Source organism: Amphiura filiformis, chromosome 3, assembly GCF_039555335.1.
Source record: "Amphiura filiformis chromosome 3, Afil_fr2py, whole genome shotgun sequence".
In the NCBI taxonomy this organism is placed as follows: domain Eukaryota; kingdom Metazoa; phylum Echinodermata; class Ophiuroidea; order Amphilepidida; family Amphiuridae; genus Amphiura; species Amphiura filiformis.
Window position 1 is genome coordinate 48,303,797 of NC_092630.1, and position 23,127 is coordinate 48,326,923.

Consider the following 23,127-nt stretch of genomic DNA (forward strand, 5'->3'; position numbering starts at 1 on the left):
TTGGTCGGGGAAAAGGGGGGGGGGGCGCACAGACGAAAAAAAATTGCATTTGCATTAAACAACATTTTGAGTTTCCAAAAAGGCTTTATTAGGACGAAATGCGCGCGTAGCTAGCAAAATTTGTGTATTTTACACTATTTTCTCTCATCGGGATGAAAAGGGCTTTAGGGACCGTTCACAAACACTTGTAACGGGGGCCTGATGCTAAAAAATTTCATCGCGAAAATTTTTCGGGGCCCCCCTTTACAGACCTCAAAAATTTCAGGGCCCCCCCCTTTTTGACATGAAAATTATGGGTCAACCCCATAGAAAAGCATATAAACTCAATTTTTCCAGGAAAATTTGTGGTCATTTTTTCAGGGCCCCCCCTTAGGAAGGTCAAAATTTTCAGGCCCCCCTTTTGCATCAGGCCCCCCCCTTACAAGTGTTTGTGAACGGTCCCTTATTGTGACAAAGTGCGTGCGCAGCGTGCAAAAACTTTGTAGGCCTATTTTACACTATTTTAAACATGATCGGGGTGATTTTTTTAATATTTCCTTTGCCCTCCAGATTTTCTCTTTCATTGTCAGAGGGACAAGGACACTTTCCCGGGGTACTCGCGATGGACGATTTCGCGATGGTTGCCTGGATGGATTTATCAAGGTACATTTTAGGAATATAATAATTGGCTATTCAACTGGCAACACATACACAAGATGGCAGCTTCCATGGGATGACAGATGATGAAATGAAAACATTTACACTGGCAATGCCATTGCTGTGAGTCGTGAGCTGCTTCAGGTATGTTTTCGTTGTTATTATACTTTCAATAATTGCTTTGCACACAAGTTTCTATTTAGCCTTTGTCTATGACAGCCTACTATGATTTTGAGAACCTCAGTCAAAAGCGTCATGAGCGTGCTCAACTGCAATCAACTTCCAAGTTCACGCGAATCACGGGCTGTGCAATAGTTATGACTGCAGCCTTGGGGAGGATAAAAGTGGGGGGGTGGGTGGCGAGCTGAGCCGAAAGGGGGGGTGGGAGGAGGGGGTAAGCAATTTTGGCGAGCCGAAGAGGGGGAGAGCAATTTTGGCCAGCCGACGGGGCAAACAATTTTGTAGGTATGCCAGGTGAATTTAAATTTGCCATCAAACTGCATCATTTTATATATCAAATTAAAGCCCTTGAGTAAAGAAAGCCAAAACTGAAAACCTTTTTTGTCATAGCACTTTCCGTGGCAAAGTTACATCTTTTCAAAGATAGGCATGTTCATAAAATTTTGAAATTTAATAAATTCATGTAAAATTGCTTTCATTAAAAAGAGAATCATTTAACGTAAAAAATGAGGGGTCAATCATGTATGTAGGCCTATAATTGGCAATGTTATGAGGAAAAGTATGCTCGCCTGAATGTCCCAAAATGGGCCAAATTGTGTGTCCCAGCATTATCAATGGCTTCCTATGTCATAACATGTGTGTATGTACTGTATGGCTAAATTTTTGAGCACGAAGGGCCATTTTACAAAACTTTCGCAAATGTTTCATGAAATGTGGCTTTCATTACTTGATAGTACCGGTATCAAATATTATTCAAATGCAGATTTTTTTAAAATCATGCTACATTGGAGTTTTGAGGGTCAAATCCAAATTTTCTTCATTTTCCTATTGGATTACACAGTTAAGACAGGATCTTGGTGCACAAGTAAGCTTAATGAAGCCCGCCCTCACATGTTCAAAATGTGATCATGTCTATCAAAGATCGACTTTCATCAAAAAGATTCTGCTAGCAAAATTCCCCAAAACAGCATTACGGGGGGTGTTTCTAGATCTTATTCTCATGATGATAGCAGCTTTTTTAAATGGAACTGCTATCAAAATCCTCTAAAATTCCATGTGTGAGTGTCTCATCACCATAAAAAATCATATATATATTTGGGTCAAGTGAAGTATAGAAAACATATTTATGTATAGTAAGAATTCCAATTGAATGAACACAGCTTTCAACAGCTGCACTCGATCCAACCGCGATCTTAAATCGCGTATTTCAAACTACAACCCGAACACACGACCTTGGATACAATGCTAACCAATCACGAGTGCGTTGGCATGGTTGGATTCACTTCTGCGTTACTCACTCACAGTCGCACACGCTGGCGTATATCGCGCAGTGTACGCAAACATTCGTCACGCTATTGAAAGCTGCGTTCATTCAATTGGAATTCCCACTATAGGTTTCCTTGACCGACCTGTTCTTGAAAAAATTTTAAATTTCTATGTAAATATGTATTGTGTTTGGTCCCCGGTCTAGGCGAATTTCCCTGACTAGCAAATGTGGTACCGTAACTAAGGTTTGCCTGGCATACCTACAATTTCGACCTCCTCGCCTTGAAGTAGGACCATGTGCTTCTTTTGTCCAATTTGGCATCAAGATTTCGAATGGAAACAGTTCAGACCCAGAACATGATCATGTCAGAAATTAATATTTTGTTCTGGGTCTGATTATTCAGACTAATTAAGGGTGTCCAAAATGGTAAAAAATACCTTATTCTAAAAAATCAGGGTGTCCACTTGCTATTCACTACGGTACATTACACAGGGTATTATACCCATACGAAAAATCATTCCGTACGGACCGTACCGTGCATGCACAGATCACTGACAGTAACGCAATCAACCAATCAGCAGTTGGAAAATCGTTAACCCAATGACGTCTGTCGCTGCATTTTCATTGATAAAATTCAAAATCGTTCAAAAACACAAGTTTTTAATTGCAGATATTTAATTTTTGTAATCATGAATGTCAATGCCTAATTCAAATTAACATTGTGTATTATCGTTGCGTTGAATGCGCTGAAGTTTGTGAGGCGGATCCTTTGCAAATTTGGCGGATCTTTTGTTTTTTGTGACATTAAAAATCCATCTTTCGCATGGCCGCTGTGTGTGTGTGTGTGTGTGTGTGTGGGAACGGGGTCAGCTATGCACGCATGGGTTCTATTAATAGCGACCTGCATGCATAAACACTAGTACTGCTGACTGAGTGTACCAATCGTAGCAGGGTGTAAAATATAAAACAAAGTCAATGTTTAATCTCAAATACGTTATGGGGTAAATATAAGCATTTGAATAATTTAACAATAATTTGAACCTGAAAAATAAATGAACATGAAAGTTCATGAGTGATTTTTCAACATATTTGACTGTTGGATAAATATGGGTGCTGCAGCTTTGGAGCTAAGGCAATATGGCGCATTACTTTGAAGTTGGTAATGGGTAAATTACACTGTGCATTATAAAAATTAGAATTTTAGGGTGTCCAAATTGAAAACAGGGCATCCAAATGACACCTGGACACCCCTCTGGCCTTGAACCTGTTTTACCTCTCCATATATTCATACATTGTTCACCTGTGTTTTCATATCATATTTTGTGGTGAAAAATGATTACAAATGTGTAATTTGCATTTTGCAATCATTTTTGGAGCAACGATTTCTTCGTACCGACGGCTAAGTGTGTATGTGAATGCACATTATTGACATTAAACACATACAAACACATACACAGCACCTGTTGGAACTCCCGGTCGGAGCCAGGAGTTTCAATTATTGGAACTGGGCATGGGGTGCCTTTTAAATAAATAAAACTCTCTCTAAAGAGGCTTAGGCAGGCCTGTCAACTGTCAACTCAACGGACCTTGACCGTGGTGACGTTTGAAAAATGGCTTCAAAATCGAAATTTTAGCCTCCATAGCGGATATTTGTAATGAGTGAATTTTGTTTGCAACTTAGGGAACAAGTTATGTAATGAAAGAGAAAGCACAATCATCAGTAATATTATCATCATATCCAATGTTTTCAAAAATGCTGATTATATTCAACTGATCCTTTAATTCTTTTGAGGAGTGTAGTAACTGTAGGAACCCATGGATTTGATTCATGTACCACAGATAGTTTGTTTTATTTTATTCAAAAACACTGATTTCAATACAATTTTAGGTGTATCAGTGGGGGGGGGGGAGTCATTAAATTTTTGTTGCCAAAATAGGGGGGGCGCAATTTTGTTGATGCAGACTTTTTGTAAATTTGGGAGCCCCCCTTCCGAAGAAAATGATAGCCCCCTAATGAACATGTATGACTAACATTTTGTTTATTTTGTTTTATTTTGTTTAGTTCTGTTTTCTGATGCAGATTCCAGCTGCGACAGAAAGATGGAAACCACAGTGAGGGTCGGCACAAAATGCAAAAATAAAGAAAAACTTATTTAAAAAGATAAAATTTGTGATTGAAAAACTCACAGTTTTGATACTACCCACCCGAGTACGTTGCACTGTTACAAGGGGGGATGTTAATGTGTTTGAGGCTCAAACTTTGAGCAGGCACCCTTTAAAATGTTTAAAGCACTAGCTGATGCATGCACCCCCAGCAAAATATTTTTGTGCAGGCACCCTTTGAAGCACTGGCTGGCGCATGCTCCCTATTCCAAAGATAATTGCGGAAACTAGAGGGCCAGTTCAACAGAATAGGGTCACTCCTGCTCAAGTATGAACCCCCGCCCTTCCCCCGCCCCTTACCCCAGCTTAAGTTATGTCTTTAAGCAGGAGCACTGGTTGGCGCATGCTCCCTATTCCAAAGATCATTGCGGAAACTCGAGGGCCAGTTCACTTGATCATCAGAATGGGGTCACTCCTGCTCAAGTATGAGCCCCCTTCCCCAGCTTAAGTTATGTCTTTGAGCAGGCACCCTTTATGACCCCCCTGCCCTTTCCCCCAGCTTAAGTTTTATCTTTGAGCAAGCACCCTTTGGAGCACTGGCTGGTGCATGCTTCCTATTCCAGAGATCAATGCGGAAACTCGAGGCCAGTTCTAAGCTTGTGACCTAATCAGCTGAAAGTCTTTGAGGGTATGTTATCCTGAGTTGTTTTCTTGATTGGGCAATTGATGAAGGACAACATCTTGCCAATTACATACGGCTTGGTGTGATTGAGATTACATTACAGTTGCTCTTAGCAAGATCATGTTGAAGCCTTCTGTTGCTACTGGTCTTGTCCATTTTCATCCAATCATGGTCTTTGATCCTAACTTTTGTTGAGGAGCTCTTATAGCCAGTGGATTGTTTGTTTGTTTGTTTGGCTGGCTGGCTGTCTGGGTGGAAGCAAATTCATTTATCCACTGTATTTAATACAAACCTTTTTATTTACACACCTATGTGTGGGGTCCACGGTCACCTTAATTACGAACCATGTAATTTTAGTTTTCCTTTTTCATTGTGGCTTATCCATATATTTATTTTGTTTTCACCTATCAGGATTTTGTTAAGGAAGAAAGTTTCCATCAAACTGACGAAGCTACAGTCCAGATAATCCTATGCTGGTGAGACACCTGATACAGACTGCAAGAGCAGCTGTGGCCTCATTTCCAAAGTATCAAAGGTATTATTAACTTTTTGTATACAGAATATTAATTTTTTGAAGATGTATTTATGTAATCAAGGGATAGGTATTGAGTAAACAATGTATGGCATGAATGAATACATTGTATTAAATGGCTGGTACAGGTAATACAGAGAATCAGAGAATCGATTCTCGCAACGATTCTCCTAAACTTAGTTTGCGAGAATCATAATTGATTCTCCTACAATCATGCATATTCCACATGCAGTAAGTTAACTTGATTCTCTTTATTCTTGCAAGATGGGTTTTTTGTGAGAATCAATTTTGATTCATGCAAAGCTTAACAAACTTGCTTGTTACCAAACAGTACAGGTCTAGCTAGATGATTACTCCCATCAGCTATTGGGCGCTTCCAGATATTTTTGGCCCTACCCCTAAAGAAGACAAATTTGACTCATCTGACCTCGTATATCATAAGACAAATGAAATAAGAAAAAATAAAGGAAGAACATAGCCAGCAGTACATAGAGTATCATGCCTACAGATTTCATCACAGTCTTACCTTAGCACGCTGGTAAGCAGCGTTTGAGAGGGTGTTAATCGATAGTCGATAACAGATAATCAATGATTAATCAGCTATGAACATTTAATTGGATTCTAAAAATAATGATCACAGACTCTCATGTTCAAAAGTGTGTGTGGGGGGGGGATGTATATAGCATGTTGGTACTCGCAATTGCTGAGGATGGCTTTTTATCCCTAAAGAAGACATGGCAAAACTTTTTTGGGATTCCCATGTCTTCTTTAGGGTAGGCGCCGTTAATTTCTGTAATATCCCATTACGTTAGTGTCTTCCTAGATAGCAACCAATGGATCCAGCTGTGATCTGATGACTAAACATTGATGCAAGATGACAAATGTGTGCACAAAATTTGCTGTAGTGATAATGCCAAAATGGGCCAAATGAGGATAGTTATTGTGGCCTAAAACAGTCCAAAAGGACACATCACAAAATTGGGGGTATTTCAAGCTGGTGAGGGGAAGTTTCCCCTCACCCAGGAAACTGCCCCAGTAGTCGGTAGCAGTGCTGTACGGTGCGACCATTTTAGGCGCATTGGCGACTAGATTTTTGCTGATGGCGACTTAATATTCAATCCCTGGCGCCAATGGCGACCAACTGCTGAAGCTTTTAATCGCCAAAAACAAAACATGTATGTAATGTAGCATTCAAGAGTATGAATGTATGCTATGAATATGCATTTATCATCATGTCTCAATGGGGACTTCCTGGAAAACATATAGGCCTACACTGTACATGCTGTGTATGAAGTAGCGTTCAGTGGGAATATGTAGATCAGAGTACAGCAGCTATGAACATTCAAGACACGTGGCTGTTCAGTTTAACGTTGGCACCTCGGATTTTTTACCTGGGAGCAAAATTTGGGCGCCTAAATTTATAAAGTTAGGAGCCATTGGCTCCTCAATCAGTTTTTGCACCTTACAGCACTGGTCGGTAGGCAAGCAGTATATCAGTGATGAGTTTGTGCTGATAACTGTTTACATTTTCTGCACTGCTCCTGTGTTTAGTTTTAAGATGGACAAGCAAAGTTTAGATCATAGCCAAACTTTTTGGTAATTATAAGGCCCGTCACCCAAAATATTGTGTTGTTGCCCATAATGGGAAAAATCTGGAGGGTCAGTTCAGTTGGTTGATAATTAAAAAAAAAAAATTTCTTTACTATGAAATTTTAACATCCCTGAAAAAACAATCAATATCACCTTTAAATTAAAACGAAAGTAATTTTTGTTACATAATTTTCATGCAATAGCTGGTCTGCCTCTTTGGTATAATATTAATTTATTTACAATTTAAAACTGTAAATATTTTAATATTATACCAAAAATGCAAACCAGCTGTAATTGCATGAAAATTTTGTAAAGTAGCAAGAATTACTTTTTTTTTTGCATTTTGGTGTAATATTAATTTATTTACAATTTAAAATTTTCATTTAATGTAATTTTTAATGCTATCACACCTGCTCTGTTTTTTAAACAATTTTATCTCCTCTGATATGTTTGTGGTTTTTACTGTAAAGTGCATCGAATGATCTGTGATCCACAATGCGGCAAATGCACTATATAAATGCTGGTTTAGTGTTATCATTATTATTATTTTTACTTGTTAAAATTTTGATTGAAAGCTCACATACAACAGCAGCTCCTCTGTGGTCCAAATACCATTGGCATGCTTACAGCCAGATGACACATACTACTATGAAGATCACCACTCCACAGTTTGAGCGTGTTTTTACACCAGGCATACGTCGATTGGCCGACATATTCAAGCAGTATAATTATGAGCTGAGAATAGCAGGAGGAGCTGTAAGAGACTTGCTGATGGGGGTAAGTTAGTGGCAAAGAGATTGATTTGGAGAGTCTTGGTCCTGTATAGCCTGTGTGTAATGCTATGGGAAATCTGCCATATTGGATTCTCAGATGTGGGAACCAATAAAGGAGTACAATAGATAGATGACATGATTGGTGAGCTTGATAGGTATGTATTATACCCAAGGAGGCTAGACAAGGAGAGTCCTGACTCCATATAGCCTGTGTGTAATGCTATGGGAAAGCTGCCATATTGGATCATCACAATGGGGACCAAATAAGAAAGGAAAAAATGTATGACATGATTGGTGAGTTTGATAGGTATGATAAATCTACCCAAAGATCTTAGACTACAGTTTGTCCTCTCTGAAGTACAAAGTGACAATGCGCGTATATACAGCGTGTAAAACAGTGTGTAGTGCTGCGTATCTGCTGCTGGTATGCATGCCTACAAAGTCTGCACAATGCGTATGTCTGTGTCGGTACTTTGTACTACAGAGTAGACTGACTGTAGGAGACTCCATATTACCTGTGTGTAATGCTATGGGAAAGCCGCAATATTGGGTCATCACAATGGGGACCAAATAAGAAAGGACAATATATATGACATGATTGGTGAGTCTGATAGGTATGTATTATACCCAAAGATGTTAGACAAGGAGAATCCTAATTCTGTATATAATCTGTGAAATTTGGCATGTTGGATTGTCACAAGGGTATCAAATAGAGTACCTCATCTATGATTGCAGGGACTGTCTTTTGGAATTTGCAGGGGAGCATTAAATAGTTCTTCTGGAGCCTTCAAGGAGAGCTTTTTTGTGCATTTACAAAATAATGTAAGGAGAGAATGGTCAACTATGGAGAGCTAAAAATCACTCTTCTATATCAGCTTTAAGGAGAGCAGTAGAGAGTGATTGATTTCGCTCTCCTCAAAAGGCAGTCCCTGTGAGTGCCATAAAGGTTTGCTCCTGCAAATCATAATTGGCAATACATATCACCTGTTTGGTAATGCTGCACATGTTATGACACTTGCATGTTTGTATACATCTTTTACAGAAACAACCTCACGATATCGATTTTGCAACCACAGCAACACCAGAACAGATGAAAGACATGTTTACGAAGGAAGAAATTCGTATGATTAACACTAAAGGTAAAACCTAAGATTTTTGGTAAATTTGGTACAAAATGACCCTGATTTTAAGCATGTTGTGTCTGCTGTACAACCTGAACACATTTGGCAAATGTCACTGGTCAAAGTGACCTAGACATCTTCTCACCTCAAGATGTCAAAATGCATCGCTGTATGAGTGAGAGCATTTTGATTGTACTGCCTTTACATGTGGGCCTATTATGCTGTGATCAGGGTTTGAAATAAGGAGAGTCCTTGCTTCAAATACCCTCAAAAGTAAGCGAGGACCCTCAACTTTTATATAATAAGGGTCCCTAGGACCCACAAAGATTAGAGCAGGCACAGTGCATTATGTACTACCTTTGTTGTTCCATACTTATTTTGGCCAAAAAACATCAAATTTCACCAAGATTCCTTTTACTTTATCCTGGTGTGTAATAATTGTTAACATGAATTGGTGAAGTTGTTCACATTTTGTAACCTGTTCTAAACAATAATACATTTTGTAATTAAAACCAGGAAAAATTGTCATGTTATTTTTGGACCCTTGAATTAAGTGAGGACCCCAGAGTTTCAGAGGCAGGGGTCCAAAAGACCCCTTTGATTTTTTTCTTATTTCGAAGCCTGGCTGTGATGCCAAGTCCGGGCCAAGTCCGTTGTACACATTTACATCACTATCAATCCCAAGGTAAGAAGCAGGATAGGTTATTCCATAACCCATTTCACCATTGCGATCACCATCATAGTATAATGTAACACTTAGCAGCCATGATTGGCTCAAGGGTGTCTTAGGGTAAAACTTGACAATTAGCAGTAAATGTCAAACTATAAAAGGTCAAATGATCTCAATTTCAATTCCATGAAAATTAAGATAAATATACTGTTGGGAACTTGTATATGCATCATTGCACGCACATAAAAGTACTGACTATGTGTAAGAGATAATGCTAACTTAACTCAACTCTACCAAGACTGACCTTGCTTTGAACCCGGTGTACCTATACATGTTTAGCATAACTAATCCTGTTACTGTGAAATGATAATGTTTTCATGTGTAGGAGAAAAACATGGCACAATAACAGCAAGACTGATGGAGGAGAATTTTGAGGTGACCACTCTCCGAATTGATGTGGTGACAGATGGTAGACATGCAGAGGTAGAATTTACCACAGACTGGCAACTGGATGCAGAGAGGAGAGACTTGACTATCAACTCAATGTTCCTAGGTGAGTCTAGTAATATTTAGAATTTACCACAGACTGGCAACTGGATGCAAAGAAGAGAGACTTGACTATCAACTCAATGTTCCTAGGTGAGTCTAGTAATATTTAGAATTTACCACAGACTGGCAACTGGATGCAGAGAGGAGAGATCTGACTATCAACTCGATGTTCCTAGGTGAGACTAGTAAAATTTAGAATTTACCACAGACTGGCAACTGGATGCAGAGAGGAGAGATCTCACTATCAACTCTATGTTCCTAGGTGAGTCTAGTAATATTTAGAATTTACCACAGACTGGCAACTGGATGCAGAGAAGAGAGACTTGACTATCAACTCTATGTTCCTAGGTGAGTCTAGTAATATTTAGAATTTACCACAGACTGGCAACTGGATGCACAGAGGAGAGATCTGACTATCAACTCTATGTTCCTAGGTGAGTCTAGTAATATTTAGAATTTACCACAGACTGGCAACTGGATGCAGAGAGGAGAGACTTGACTATCAACTCTTTATGTATCTAGGCGAGTCTAGTAATATTTAGAATTTACCACAGACTGGCAACTGGATGCAGAGAAGAGAGACTTGACTATCAACTCTATGTTCCTAGGTGAGTCTAGTAATATTTAGAATTTACCACAGACTGGCAACTGGATGCAGAGAGGAGAGACCTGACTATCAACTCAATGTTCGTAGGTGAGTCTAGTAATATTTGGAATTTACCACAGACTGGCAACTGGATGCAGAGAGAGAGATCTGACTATCAACTCAATGTTCCTAGGTGAGGCTAGTAATATTTAGAATTTACCACAGACTGGCAACTGGGTGCAGAGAGGAGAGACTTGACTATCAACTCTTATGTACCTAGGCGAGTCTAGTAATATTTAGAATTTACCACAGACTGGCAACTGGATGTAGAGAGGAGAGACTTGACTATCAACTCTATGTTCCTAGGTGAGTCTAGTAATATGTGACATGATCAAGGGGAATGAGTCACATGTCAGCAATTTTCAATTTGAAGTTTTTCACATCTTTTTCTGAAAGTTTACAAATGCTACATTTTGATCAAGCAAACCCCATCAAAATCAGACATTTGGTTACCGAGTTATGAGCAATTTATCAATGGCTGAAAACAGTATAAAACAAAAGAATTTGAACACTGTTTTTGCCAATATCTCGGAAACAATATTAGTGACATCAGACTCATTCCCCTTGATCATGTCACATATTTAGAATTTACCACAGACTGGCAACTGGTAGACCCTCCCTCGGGTCCGTGGAGAACGACTGGTAATGTAGATTACATAGCATTAAAAATCAACCCAATACACGGACCCTCCCAGTCTGTAGGCAATTTGACTTCCAGCTCCCACAAAATGCTGGGAGTTCACTTTTACGGATTTGGAGTCACGCAATCGTTCTATATACCACATCCGTGTTCTCACTGTCTCACCGTTTGTGCCAGGGTTTGTGTAAGCGTCTACAATTACCGACCAATCAATATAGCTTGGCGGCGTGGCGATATTCGAAGGAGCTTCCCTTGATAAATAATGAGCAAACATTTGCAAACCGCACGCAGCGCACATATGCATATATGGACAATAGGACTAAGTCAAGTCGAGTGGTATATTTACAATACTCGTAATGTTGATTGATTTTGACAGTGGTACAGTGTCTTTACTACTGATTTGAAACTTCAAAGAATGGAGTAACTTGTTACAAATTAATATTTAATGTTGTAGGCCCGGGTTTTAGGTCTGTTTTTTTTTACTGCTGAATTGAATATGGGATCGGTTCCCGAAGGATTTGGAGGTGGGATTGGAGACGGAACAATTGGCAAACAATATTAAAAAACATTGAAAGAAAGTATGTCCAAAATATTGGTTTGATTGTTTTTGTTTGTTTTTAATTCATTTTTGGGCGGTGAAGTTATAGTGTGTCTTCGGTGAAGGAAAATTAACCCCCCCCCCTACCTCCCAAGAAAAAGGGCTACTATAAATCGAGAAATCCTTGTGAATAAAACAATTATGCCCATAAATCAGAATATTCTTTTACTTCATTTATATTTGCTTTACTTTGGGCTTTTCATGGGGGGGGCAGAGTGATTTTCAGGAAATTTACGTGATTTTGCCTCAAAAGTGGGGGGGGCAAACTAGGGATGTGGAAAATATTTGGGGGTAAATTCCCCTTGCCCCCCCCTGGTGACACCCCCAATCCGTCAAATACGTCGGCAAAATCGTGCCGTTGGAAAATCACAGAGAAAGGGGGAGAAGGAGGAAAAGGAAAGAAAAAGAAAGAGGGGGAAGGAGGAGAGAAGAGAAGAAAAAGGAGAAAAGAGAAATAGATAAGAAAAAAAGGAGGAGAGAAAAGTTAACATTGCACGTATAGTAGGCCTATGCCTAAAAAACATACAGTCGGGTCGATCGGTAGTAGGTCTTATAATAGGCCTGCAATTACTTTAGGCATTGCTTGAAGGCGGGTCCTCGTCCTAAAAGCATGTGAAAATTACTGCCGGCCCGCCAATATGCAGGGCCCGTCGTCACACTCCGTGCTGACTTTAACACCAATACATGCATGCTTTAATATTGTGAGTCTCAACTCTCAAGTCTTGGTAAGCAATGATTTAAATAGTGTAAAAATGATGCACCAAATGGCTTCAATTGGGCCTTCATTTTGAACAATTTCGCAACATCTGAGGGGGGAACATCCCCCTCAAACACCCCCCTGCGTAGTGGATAAACAAGTAGCCATTTTCGCTTCTGCTTTCAATATTTGCCAGACTAAACTAAAATTTTACACAAAATAGTGCCAAAATGGTCCACCAAATCGCTTCAATTAGGTTCTTACGTCCCCCCTCACCCTGTAGTGCACAAACAAGTAGCCATTTTTTGCTTTAGACACTTTCCAATTTATGTTAAACACAATTTATACAAGCTAATATGTAGGGAAAACTTGTCCATTAAATTAGCACGAAATGCTTCATGGACTGCCCATTTCACAATTTTTTTTCGGCTTTTCAAACTAAAATTGTACACTCTAGGCCTATAGTGTCAAAATGGTCCACCAAATCGCTTCAATTAGGTCTTCATTATGCAAAAGTTTCTTACTTCTAAGGGGGGAACATCACCCCTCAGACACCCCTCTGCATTGTAGCCAAACATATTACAATTTCCGCTTCTGTTTTCGACATTTCCCAATTTTTGTTTAACACAATTTATAGGCCTACAATAATAGGGAAAACTTGTCCACGAAATTCGCGCAAAAGGTTTCATGGACCGCTTATTTCACAATTGTTTGGGCTTTTTCGAACTAAAATTTTACACTCTATTGTGTCAAAATGGTCCATCAAATCGCTTCAATTAGGTCTTCATTTTGCACAAGTTTCTTACTCCTCAGGAGGAACATCCCCCCCTCAGACACCCCCCTGCGTTGTGGTCAAACCAATTACCATTTTTCGCTTCTGCTTTCGACATTTACCAATTTTTGTTAAACATGTTTAACACAATAAATTTATAGGAAAAACTTGTCCAAGAAATCAGAAAAACCTGCAAAATGCCAAGAAGGTATGCCTCACGATCCCCAAGGTGTCAAATGAAAACAAAGTCCACCCCCGGCTGATGCAACATGGTTCAGCTATATAGTGACAACCGCTCTAGTAGGCCTATTTGGTATGTCGGCACACAGAGCTAGCGGCTCGTCGGCATCAATCATTGACTCTTATACACCCCCTAATGAAAAAAGGTCTGGCGATGCCCTGTATGAATAAAAATTGTAAGAAATTATTAAATTTGGAGCTGGGGCAAACATTTTGTACTCAGTCGTCTCGAAGGGTGGGGCAAGCAATGTTTCTTTTTCCAGCCGAGAAAGGGGGGGGGCACACGGGACCCTTTGATCAGTGATGTGCAGGACTTCATAAACAGTGATAAGTGTGTGTGTGTGGGGGGGGGCAACAGTGGCGTGAGTGGTGAGGGACGGAGGTTGGTGTAAAATCGTAGCATGTTTAGCATGTTTAGCTGCCAATAAATCACAAATGGCAAAGCGCGCACAAATTTGCAATTCTAAAGTGGCATTTTGCTCCCAGATAAAGTTTCTCTTAACAACTTCCACACGAAGTGCAAAAAAATTGCCAATTTTAAGCCAATTTAAGCTAAAATGATCCAAGTATGAATCGTTAACTTGTTCAAAATTTGCAATTTGAATTAGCGAGTTTTGCTCCCAGATTGGACTTATTGAAACCATAGGTATTGAAACAAACTGTTTCAACCGTATAGTGGGCCCGTAAAAAGCAAAGAAAAGATACCATAGGCCCGTAAAGGAAAGAAAAGAGACCTCAGTGAGTATGTAAGCAAAGAAAAGATACCTTAATGGACCCATAAAAAGAAAAAAGAGACCTTAGAGGGCACGGAAAAAGCAAAGAAGAGATACCTTGGGCCTAATGGACAAGAAAAGAGACCTTTGTTGGCCCGTATATAGTAAAGCAAAGAAAATATGCCTTAATTACAAGGTATCTTTTCTTTACCATTTACTGGCCCCTGAGGTCCCTTATCTTTGCTTTTACTGCCCCATAGTAAAGCACGTTTTCTTCACTTTTTACGGACCCCGGGGTAACGCACCCCCCCCCCCTTGTCTGCGGCACTGAGCATCTTTGAAACAAAATGCTATAAGACTTAGGAAAACAGTACGGAAATGTTAATATGCAAATTTTCCCGCTTGCTGCACTCGCAATATAGGTAGGTCCTATCTAAAAATTTGCAAATTGGGATCCCACAAATTTGACATATGCAACCTGGGGGGGGGGGCAAGTGATTTGCGGCAGGCCGGGAGGGGCAAGAGATTGTTGGTACGCTATTTGGAAATCCCCCAGCTCATAATTATTGCACAGCCCCTGAAGAGAGGGAGATTGTCCAAAAAAAGGCCATAATACGGCTGCCGCATAAATCGTTTTAGTACTTTGAGTATCCTGATAGGGCATATATTGGCTAAAATAAGATAGAAATGCTGATCGACACAATAGATAGGCCTAAAAACTTTATCTTTTACCATACTTAGTGTTTAAATTTATGCATCATGTTCATTAAACTTAGAGTAATTTTGTCGCATTTTTTAACACTAGCTTACGGCCTTTTCATGACAGATAAAACACGTTAATAGCCCTGAGAAACTGTAGAACTGAGAAGAGAAAACATGCAAACAAGACCTTCATGTTAACACTTTCTTTGCATAGTCTTTTTTAAATACAACCTTAAACATCATATTTTCAACTTGCTAAATAAAATCATCATGAATAGGATTTATTTATGCAGTGAACTTATGGTTGCCTTGCGCATACCATGTCCCCAGACCACGTCACGCGTGCCAGATGAGCTCAATACCGTTCAGTTGTTTACAAGTGTCCCAAGCTCGATCTCCAGCGCGAGCGCATCATATACGCTGCATAGCTTTGTGCTACCATATTTGAATTGAAACTGGGGGGGCTATCATAAAATTGACACCAGAATCACGATTTTTCGGAAGTGAGATCTCTAACACTTCGGAACAGTCTTGGCGTGGGGAGCGGTCACTGAAATTTAGCGTTCAATATAGGAGGTGTGATTAGTGTAGTGGCATCAATTTTGTAGAAAGAGGAATTGGTTTTGGGCGCTGGGGATTGGTTTTGGGCGCTGTGTATTTAGAATGGGGGGTGAAGGACTATGGCATATTTTGATAGGCTATTATGTTATTATGTTGGCCTATCGTTCCATTATCCAGGCCGGACCGAACCGAGACTGTGGGACAGTCTAGGCAACTGGATGCAGAATGGAGAGATCTGGTTATGAAATCCACATTTTAGGTGAATTTATAGTCCATTTTGCTTTCTTGATGCAGATATGTCCATACATGTTCCAGTGGGCATAGTATTGAAACGTGTGAGTGAACTCAAAGTAGTAGTGTGCTTACACGCCCGATCAAAGGTGTACATGTTCAAAGGAATTGTTCAAAGGAAAAGTACTCTGACGTCATTGCCTCAAAGAATCCAAATGGACTATAATAGTGGGAAATTCATCTGTGTAGAGAACATAGCAAAAGAGGACCAAGGCTTATAATAATTTGTAAACAGCTTTGTCAAGAAACAGGTTTAACAGCTCAAGACCCACACAATCTCATGCAACATTGAAGTCAACTATTCCTTGTTGCTTGTTGACAAGGTGGTATCTTTTATATCTTTTATACATAACCCAATGGTTAATTTGGGGTGGTTGTGATTAGTGTTTAGGCATGACACCAAAAGAAGCAGCATATCAAAAGTGACAGAATTGTGCCTTTTTCTCAGCTCTGTGTACTTTTCTCATACTTTCCTCAGCTCAGTGTTCTTTACCTTTCCTCAGCTCTCTGTTCCTCAGATTAAGTGCAAGTATTCTTATAGTGTCCCAACTTATTTTGCTCTTCATTGTAGTGCCCATACAACTTTGCTCTAAAATATGAGTATAGGTTGCCAAATTGTTATATTCACTTGCATCATTTTTAGACATCCTTATAGCATAATGGTTTCAAATCACAGATTATTATAAGTGGCTAAGTTTTACAATCAGGTGCCCCAATGATGAGCTGTGCGTTATTCTGTGTATGATGCACCATTCTCATAAGAATCAAAGGTTTCAGACAGGAGTGATGTACCATATTAGTGCTCCTGTTCAACATTTTTCTTTATTTCCTTTGGCTGTATCTGCTAAAGGATTGTTGCAAATAGTGTATTTCTAAAATATAGGAATTCAATCTTTTTGATTGCCTGATGTCATTAGGAACATAAGATAAGATGTGTGGATATACTGTGTAGATGATGTCACATACTAATAAGTCCCATCATTAATTGACCTGTATACTTACAGGGACTGACATGACAACTGGGCTCGATCCATTACAACCACACATCCACTCCACATCTTAACTAATGGTTATAACTGACTCAAAGGTCATCTGAGCCATTGACTCTGTCAAAGCAACATGAACCTTTGTTGTACCCATTGTGATCCTGTTTAACTTGGTTTAATCTTTAGTTTGTCATTATTTTTATAGGATTAGATGGCACATTATATGACTTCTTCAATGGTAAACAAGACCTGGATGACTGCAAAGTACTGTTTGTAGGCAATGCAGTCAAACGTATACAAGAGGACTATCTTAGGATACTCAGATACTTCAGGTAATGATTAGGAATATCTACTCTCTCATTAGGGGTTAATATACATGTCTTGTAAACCGTAGGCCCTGGTCCGAAAGAATTGTGTCACATTGCTCATGAAATCGTGTAAAAGCACTGTCAGCACTACCAAACTTTACAATCTTGTGCGAAAATCGTTGGGACACTGGATGTTTTGAAGATAAATTCTTGTGAATTGTACACAAGGCCAAAAATACATGATAATGTTGCATAGCAGATGTTATGTACTTGTTTACTCCCCCTTCCTACCCCTGGAAACAATGTTGTAGCGGGCATTAAGATCAACCACTTCCGGTATTTTTCAGCATTCAATATTGATTCAGGAGAGCGGGGATGAGTGAAATAAACAAAGTGTCCCATCATATTTGGACATGATTGTAGGTGAAATGAACTATAGATATTTTGTGACATGAAAAGTATTGGTTTTGATTATTCCAAAGATTGAACATTGAGAAAGCTGCCATGTGGAGATGAGTACAATATACTGGGTGTAACTTGCCAAATGTTCACAGGGCAGCTATTGCACTTACCCACTTCTGGCACTGAGCAGTTGACATGTCAACTCCAAGTTTACTCAATTATTATGGCAATGTACCCTGACTTGTGCAAAAATTTTTAGCTAGTTTAAAATAAAAAAGTTGAGTATGTGCATCAGACTTGTATTAGTCACTGTAATAGGGACCGTTCAATATTTATATGAGGGAGTTTTAAGGGGGAATGCAGCAAATTCTTTACTTCAACAGTGAGGGAAATGTTAAGTTTTAAATAGACAAAAATGGGAAAACAGTGGGAATCCAAAAAATTTTGAGCAGATACAAGGAGGAACGCAAAATGTTGTATCTATTTTTTGGTCAAAACTCGCACTCCCCTGGTGTAAATATTGAACTGTCCCTTAGTTACCTTTTACTATGTACATGCTTTCAAATCCATGTTATTGGCTGTTTAACAACAGGTTGTACTGGTAGTGTAGAAAAATAGACAGGAATTCAGTTTTAAGGCGAGCGAGTGCAATTGCAGACCTTAAATCGCCTGTCCAAGTGCGATTTATAGCACACCTCAATTCTTAAACTTCTTACTGAGTGCAGTTTAATAGCACACCTGACAGTCAGCCTTAACATTTTAGAAGTGCGATTTGTGGCACGCCTGTTATTTTCAAAACTCAATCCCTGAATAGATCAACAGTATTGCGGTGTCATAGAGGAAATGAAAATATCTGATGAAAAAAATGCTATAAGATATAGCTGATTATCTCTTAATCAGGCATAGTGCCTCCTCACTGTATGACAATTTGATGAAAATATAATTGTTAGCAATAATGTTTAATATACTTGCAGGTTTTATGGGCGAATTGCAAAAGAACCTAATCAGCACTGTGCTGACACACTGCAAGCTATAAGAGAGAATGCAGATGGATTAGCCGGTATATCAGGGGAACGCATCTGGATGGAGCTCAAGAAGATATTAGTTGGTAATCATGCTGCTAGTATCATGAAAAGCATGTATGAGTTACAACTTTATCCCTATATGGGTAAGAGAAGCTTTGTGATATTTTAAAGGTGTTATCATTCTTTTCTGCTACCAAGACTTGGTTGGGCTGTAATGCATTAAAGGTCTGTGACCCGATCAACAGCCTCATTCTCCACTTTTATTCATGAAAAATGAGATTTTGGTATCAGAAAAAAAGCTCATATTTCTCTCATTACTCCAGTGAAATTTAATGCCCGAGATAGGTTTCGTTTAAAAGGTGTAAACAAAAACGTAGTGAATTGTGGTTGCCATATCATATGGGGCATTATTATACATGTTTCTGCTACAAATATCAAAACTGCTGAAGCAATGCAACTCAAAATTTGAAACATATTATTTTAATGGTAGGCCTCAATCTAAGATAGGCAACAGAATAGGAAAAAAGGACCACGCCTCTTTAAATAAGGAATATGAAATGGCTAACCAGGTGCAAGGAATTAGTTTAATAATACATATACCAAGATGGCTGGCATTGGTCTTGAGAAACATTCAACTACAGGGTTGGGGTGTTTAGATGTCTATGCAGGGGTCTAAAGTGTCTAAATTGTGCAACAAATAGTCTCATTTGATGATTGAACAGAAAAAGGCACTGCTAAACCTTAATTAAATCATTTATTTTCAAGGTGGTGAACAAAATTCAAGTACATCTTTCTAAAGAATAGTTTATTGCACACAGTGTTCAGTTTTCAAACCAGAAAGAAAGAAGAAGAATTATTTTGAGGCCTGGATTCTCTGCATAGAATAAAGTCTGTCAGTACTAAGTAATTTACTATTTTATTTTTTTACTTGTAATAATAACAGTAAATTTCTTGTAATTATAATCTCCATAGGTTTACCCCGAGCAGCTAATGTATCTGAATTCCATGCAGTATATGAGAGGTCAAAGGTCATGGAAGCTAAAGCAGCCACTCTATTGGCTGCTCTCATGAAAGATGAGAACGATGTTATGACAATGGATGAACGTTTGAAGATCTCAGCAGAAGAAAGGAAAACAGCAGCATTTGTCGTCAATAACCGTGGGGAAAAGTCACATGATGATGTACTTAAACCATACAAGGATTTGATTATGGCTGTAAGTTGTGATTCAAAAGGAACTTCCTAACTATTTAAGATGGTACACCTAACTCTGGACTGAACATACACTCAGAAGTCTATCTGAAAAAAATTATTCTAAATTCATACGAAATAGCCGTAAATATGCCAGCACAATAGATTTGTCTTAACAATAATACTAGTTTGCATGCTTGTATAGGTAATTTATTTGCTCAAACTCCATAATGTTATAATTTTGTCAATGGATGGCACCTGGATTAATTTAACTTTTATTAAAAGCACTGTATATGCTTGTATGCTATATGCAAAGAAATCCAGAAAGAATGATGTGTTCATGCAAAAAATTCTGGAGAAATTGGTTTGTTATTGTTGCAACATGAAATTGATGAAAACAATCTTTATTCTGTGCAACTGATATGACCATATATATGTGTGATATTAGGTATGTTTTATTTTCAACCCTGAAAAAACTTCAAAAACAAACAAACAAACAAAAATGCACCTCACATCCTGGTTTTTAGGTGCCATCTACAAAAAAACAAAAGACTACAAGAGGCAATCAATAAGCTTGTAGAAGGTATCAGACTTTGTAACAAAGGTTGGAAACAGTCAGCCACACCTTAAAAAATTATCTTTTATGTGGTCTGTAGAAAAACTCATTTACAATTGTTTATTTACTTTTGTTACTTTGAATGGGTGAAAAAGTTCTTATTTTTCCTCTTTCTTTGCAGAATCAACGAAAAGAAAAGAACATTGTGCAGTATGTATTAGAGGTGCTGAAATACCAAGGTGATACTCATATATATGAGGGCATCAAATCATGGCCCCTTCCTGTCTTTCCGGTCACAGGGAGAGACCTGATTGCAGCAGGTATCCCTAAAGACAAAAAGTTTGGTCACATGCTCAACAATATAAGAGATGTGTGGATTGAAAGTGACTATAAGTTGACTAAAGATGAGCTGATGGTTAAATTGTTGGAACTTGTCAAGAACAGGTGATGCTGCAATGATGCAGTTATGGTGTATGGAGTGACTTGGTTGACTATGATGAGCAACAGTATGTAGAGTGGGCCATAGCCTTGAGGATGAGACATGGTACAACATATCTCCAACATGTTTTCAGATGCTCAGGTAGAAAGTATTTAAACTTCTTTGAAGACAGTGTTAACAAATCATGTTCACCATGGTCTTGATTCAGCAAGTGAGGACATTGATAATGAACTTTTTTTAAAGTGTACTTTAGTGAAGAATGCTCCTGGTTTAATTAACAGTGTTTCTTATTATGAATGCTAGTTAGGCCAAAAAAAAAAAATTGTTTGCTTGCCCTCGAATGGATTTTAAAAATTGGGTCGGTCGGTCGGGAAAAGTTTTTTTTTTTCTTCTTTCCGTTTCCCAGAAACAGACATGGCGAATACCGAATGCAATTAATGGTTCAAGCATTTCCGTAGCAGCAACATCACGCCATGGTCCAGCATCTGTGCTCGCCACTTGCACCTTAAACAATTGTAGCTCTTCTACATGTAGGCCTACGTTTAATGAAGTGTACAATTCTCCTACATGTAGTGTTTTCTGCTTTTCAAAACTATCGTATTAATCAGCGTGTTCGGTCCCTTGCTTCACTTGTACAGCTAGCGCTACTTGTGTTCTGTCCGCCATGTTTAAAGTGAAATCATATTATACCGAGCGATTTGTGCTCTTAATAAAAGTAGCCTCAACAAACATGTTGAAAAAAATAGTGCAATGTTACTTCCTAGTCGATACGAACAAATATCATGAATCTAAATATTTATAAACAAGAAATGAATATCGGGTACAACTGTTTTCAAATTTTATCTACTTTTACCATATTTTAACATGTGCTATATTGTATCCATTCTTGCACGATATGCACGGTTATATTTTGCCTGTAAATAAACTCATCCCTAGATGCGCCGTCCGAAATGTGCAGGTGGATAGCAAATTGTATTAGAGCTTAGACGCTGAGGTGGTATACTGAAATTATGGAACCCGACAGTCAGGCACAGCCGGACACGTAAGCATGCAGGATATGGTATTTTACAACGTTTCTTTTGAATCATCGTTTTTTCAGACGACAAATACATGCCATTTTTGGGAAAATCGCAAAAAAACCCTTTTTCAAAAAAAAAAAAGTTCTACGGTCGGGACTGCCGAGACGGTCGGTCGGACGAGGGCAAGCAAACAACTTTTTTTTTTTTGCCTTACTGTAATGAAGAATGTGTCATTGGATCATCAAGGAGATATTATGAAGCAGATTGCACCAAAATATATCATTTGAAAATATACATCCTGTATCCTGTACAGTGGCAGTTTCATTCTCATTAGAAATCTGACAGTGTCAAAGTTGATATGGGGCACAACTTTTAAATATGTGGATATTTACAATGGTTAAATACAAGTGTGTTGGAAATGGGATGATAGTAAGCGTTAGTAATGTCAATTGTGTAAAAAAGATGTTATCAACAACAGAAAAATAAACAGTTTCTGCCGACTAAAATTCTCCAAAACTCTTAAAGCCATTTAGCCATGGTTTCAATTTGAGCAATACCATTCAACATTTCTGTTGGCCATATTTCATAATTATCTTCATGGTTGGATATCTTGGTGATAATTTCCATTAAAAAGAAGAAAGTAGTCAAACTTGTTCAAGCTCCTGTGTCATAATAATACACCAATGCTTGCATGATTGCATCAGTAGCAAATGATTAATACTGCCCTCGCTCAACTTCCCTGTTAATACAGAGGGTAGTTAACCCGACTTCAATTTACACTGGCCAGACAGGCAGGTGCTGTATTACATGGTTCTGGTAAATGGACCAATTTATATACATTTTTAATTATTCTATTTTTGTTTGGTGATATGATCATTTTTAAAAGTGAACCATATAAATGATATTTTAATTGCCAAACTCATTTCATATATCTTCTATCCAAAATAGAAATGTTGGTATCAGTAGATCTGTCTTGTCAACAGTGTAAAAATCAAGGGTCAATACATATTTAGTTAAATTGTTAGAGGAACAATGTTTCTGACTTTTAAACCATTCATTAAAACACAATAATCTATAGAATATATATGCTTAAAAAAGCTTGTGATACCATACCTAAAGCATGGTATGAGAAACAACTGGCAATTTAACATCCAATACAAATCAGTTGTTGTCCATTATTTAAAAAAATAAAAGACATGCTTGTCATCTCCATTAAGAATGGCCTTCAATACCGTGTACA

At 38.5% G+C, this 23,127-nt stretch overlaps 1 protein-coding gene across 2 annotated transcripts; it reads left to right on the plus strand.

Annotated features, from left to right (window-relative positions):
• The first annotated feature begins 683 nt into the window (after nucleotides 1–683).
• LOC140148645 (CCA tRNA nucleotidyltransferase 1, mitochondrial-like) lies at nucleotides 684–21,174 on the plus strand. Of its 2 annotated transcripts, none has more exons than XM_072170675.1 (9): nucleotides 684–780; nucleotides 5,280–5,403; nucleotides 7,566–7,767; nucleotides 8,806–8,902; nucleotides 9,940–10,107; nucleotides 17,155–17,281; nucleotides 18,634–18,827; nucleotides 19,657–19,898; nucleotides 20,611–21,174. In XM_072170675.1, exons 2-9 carry the CDS (start codon nucleotides 5,339–5,341, stop codon nucleotides 20,875–20,877), a joined length of 1,362 nt encoding a protein of 453 aa, XP_072026776.1. In that variant the 5' UTR covers nucleotides 684–780; nucleotides 5,280–5,338; the 3' UTR covers nucleotides 20,878–21,174. The 2 variants fall into 2 exon arrangements, with proteins under 2 accessions (XP_072026776.1, XP_072026775.1); XM_072170674.1 differs by having other exon boundaries at nucleotides 17,155–17,275; nucleotides 18,628–18,827.
• Nucleotides 21,175–23,127: the final 1,953 nt, after the last annotated feature.

Coding starts and splice junctions, on each gene's coding strand:
- LOC140148645 (XM_072170675.1), top strand. CDS start 5,339: ATGCTGGTGAGACACCTGATACAGACTGCAAGAGCAGCTGTGGCCTCA. Junction 7,768..8,805: donor TAAGAGACTTGCTGATGGGG/GTAAGTTAGTGG, acceptor CATCTTTTACAG/AAACAACCTCACGATATCGA. Junction 17,282..18,633: donor AGGATACTCAGATACTTCAG/GTAATGATTAGG, acceptor ATATACTTGCAG/GTTTTATGGGCGAATTGCAA.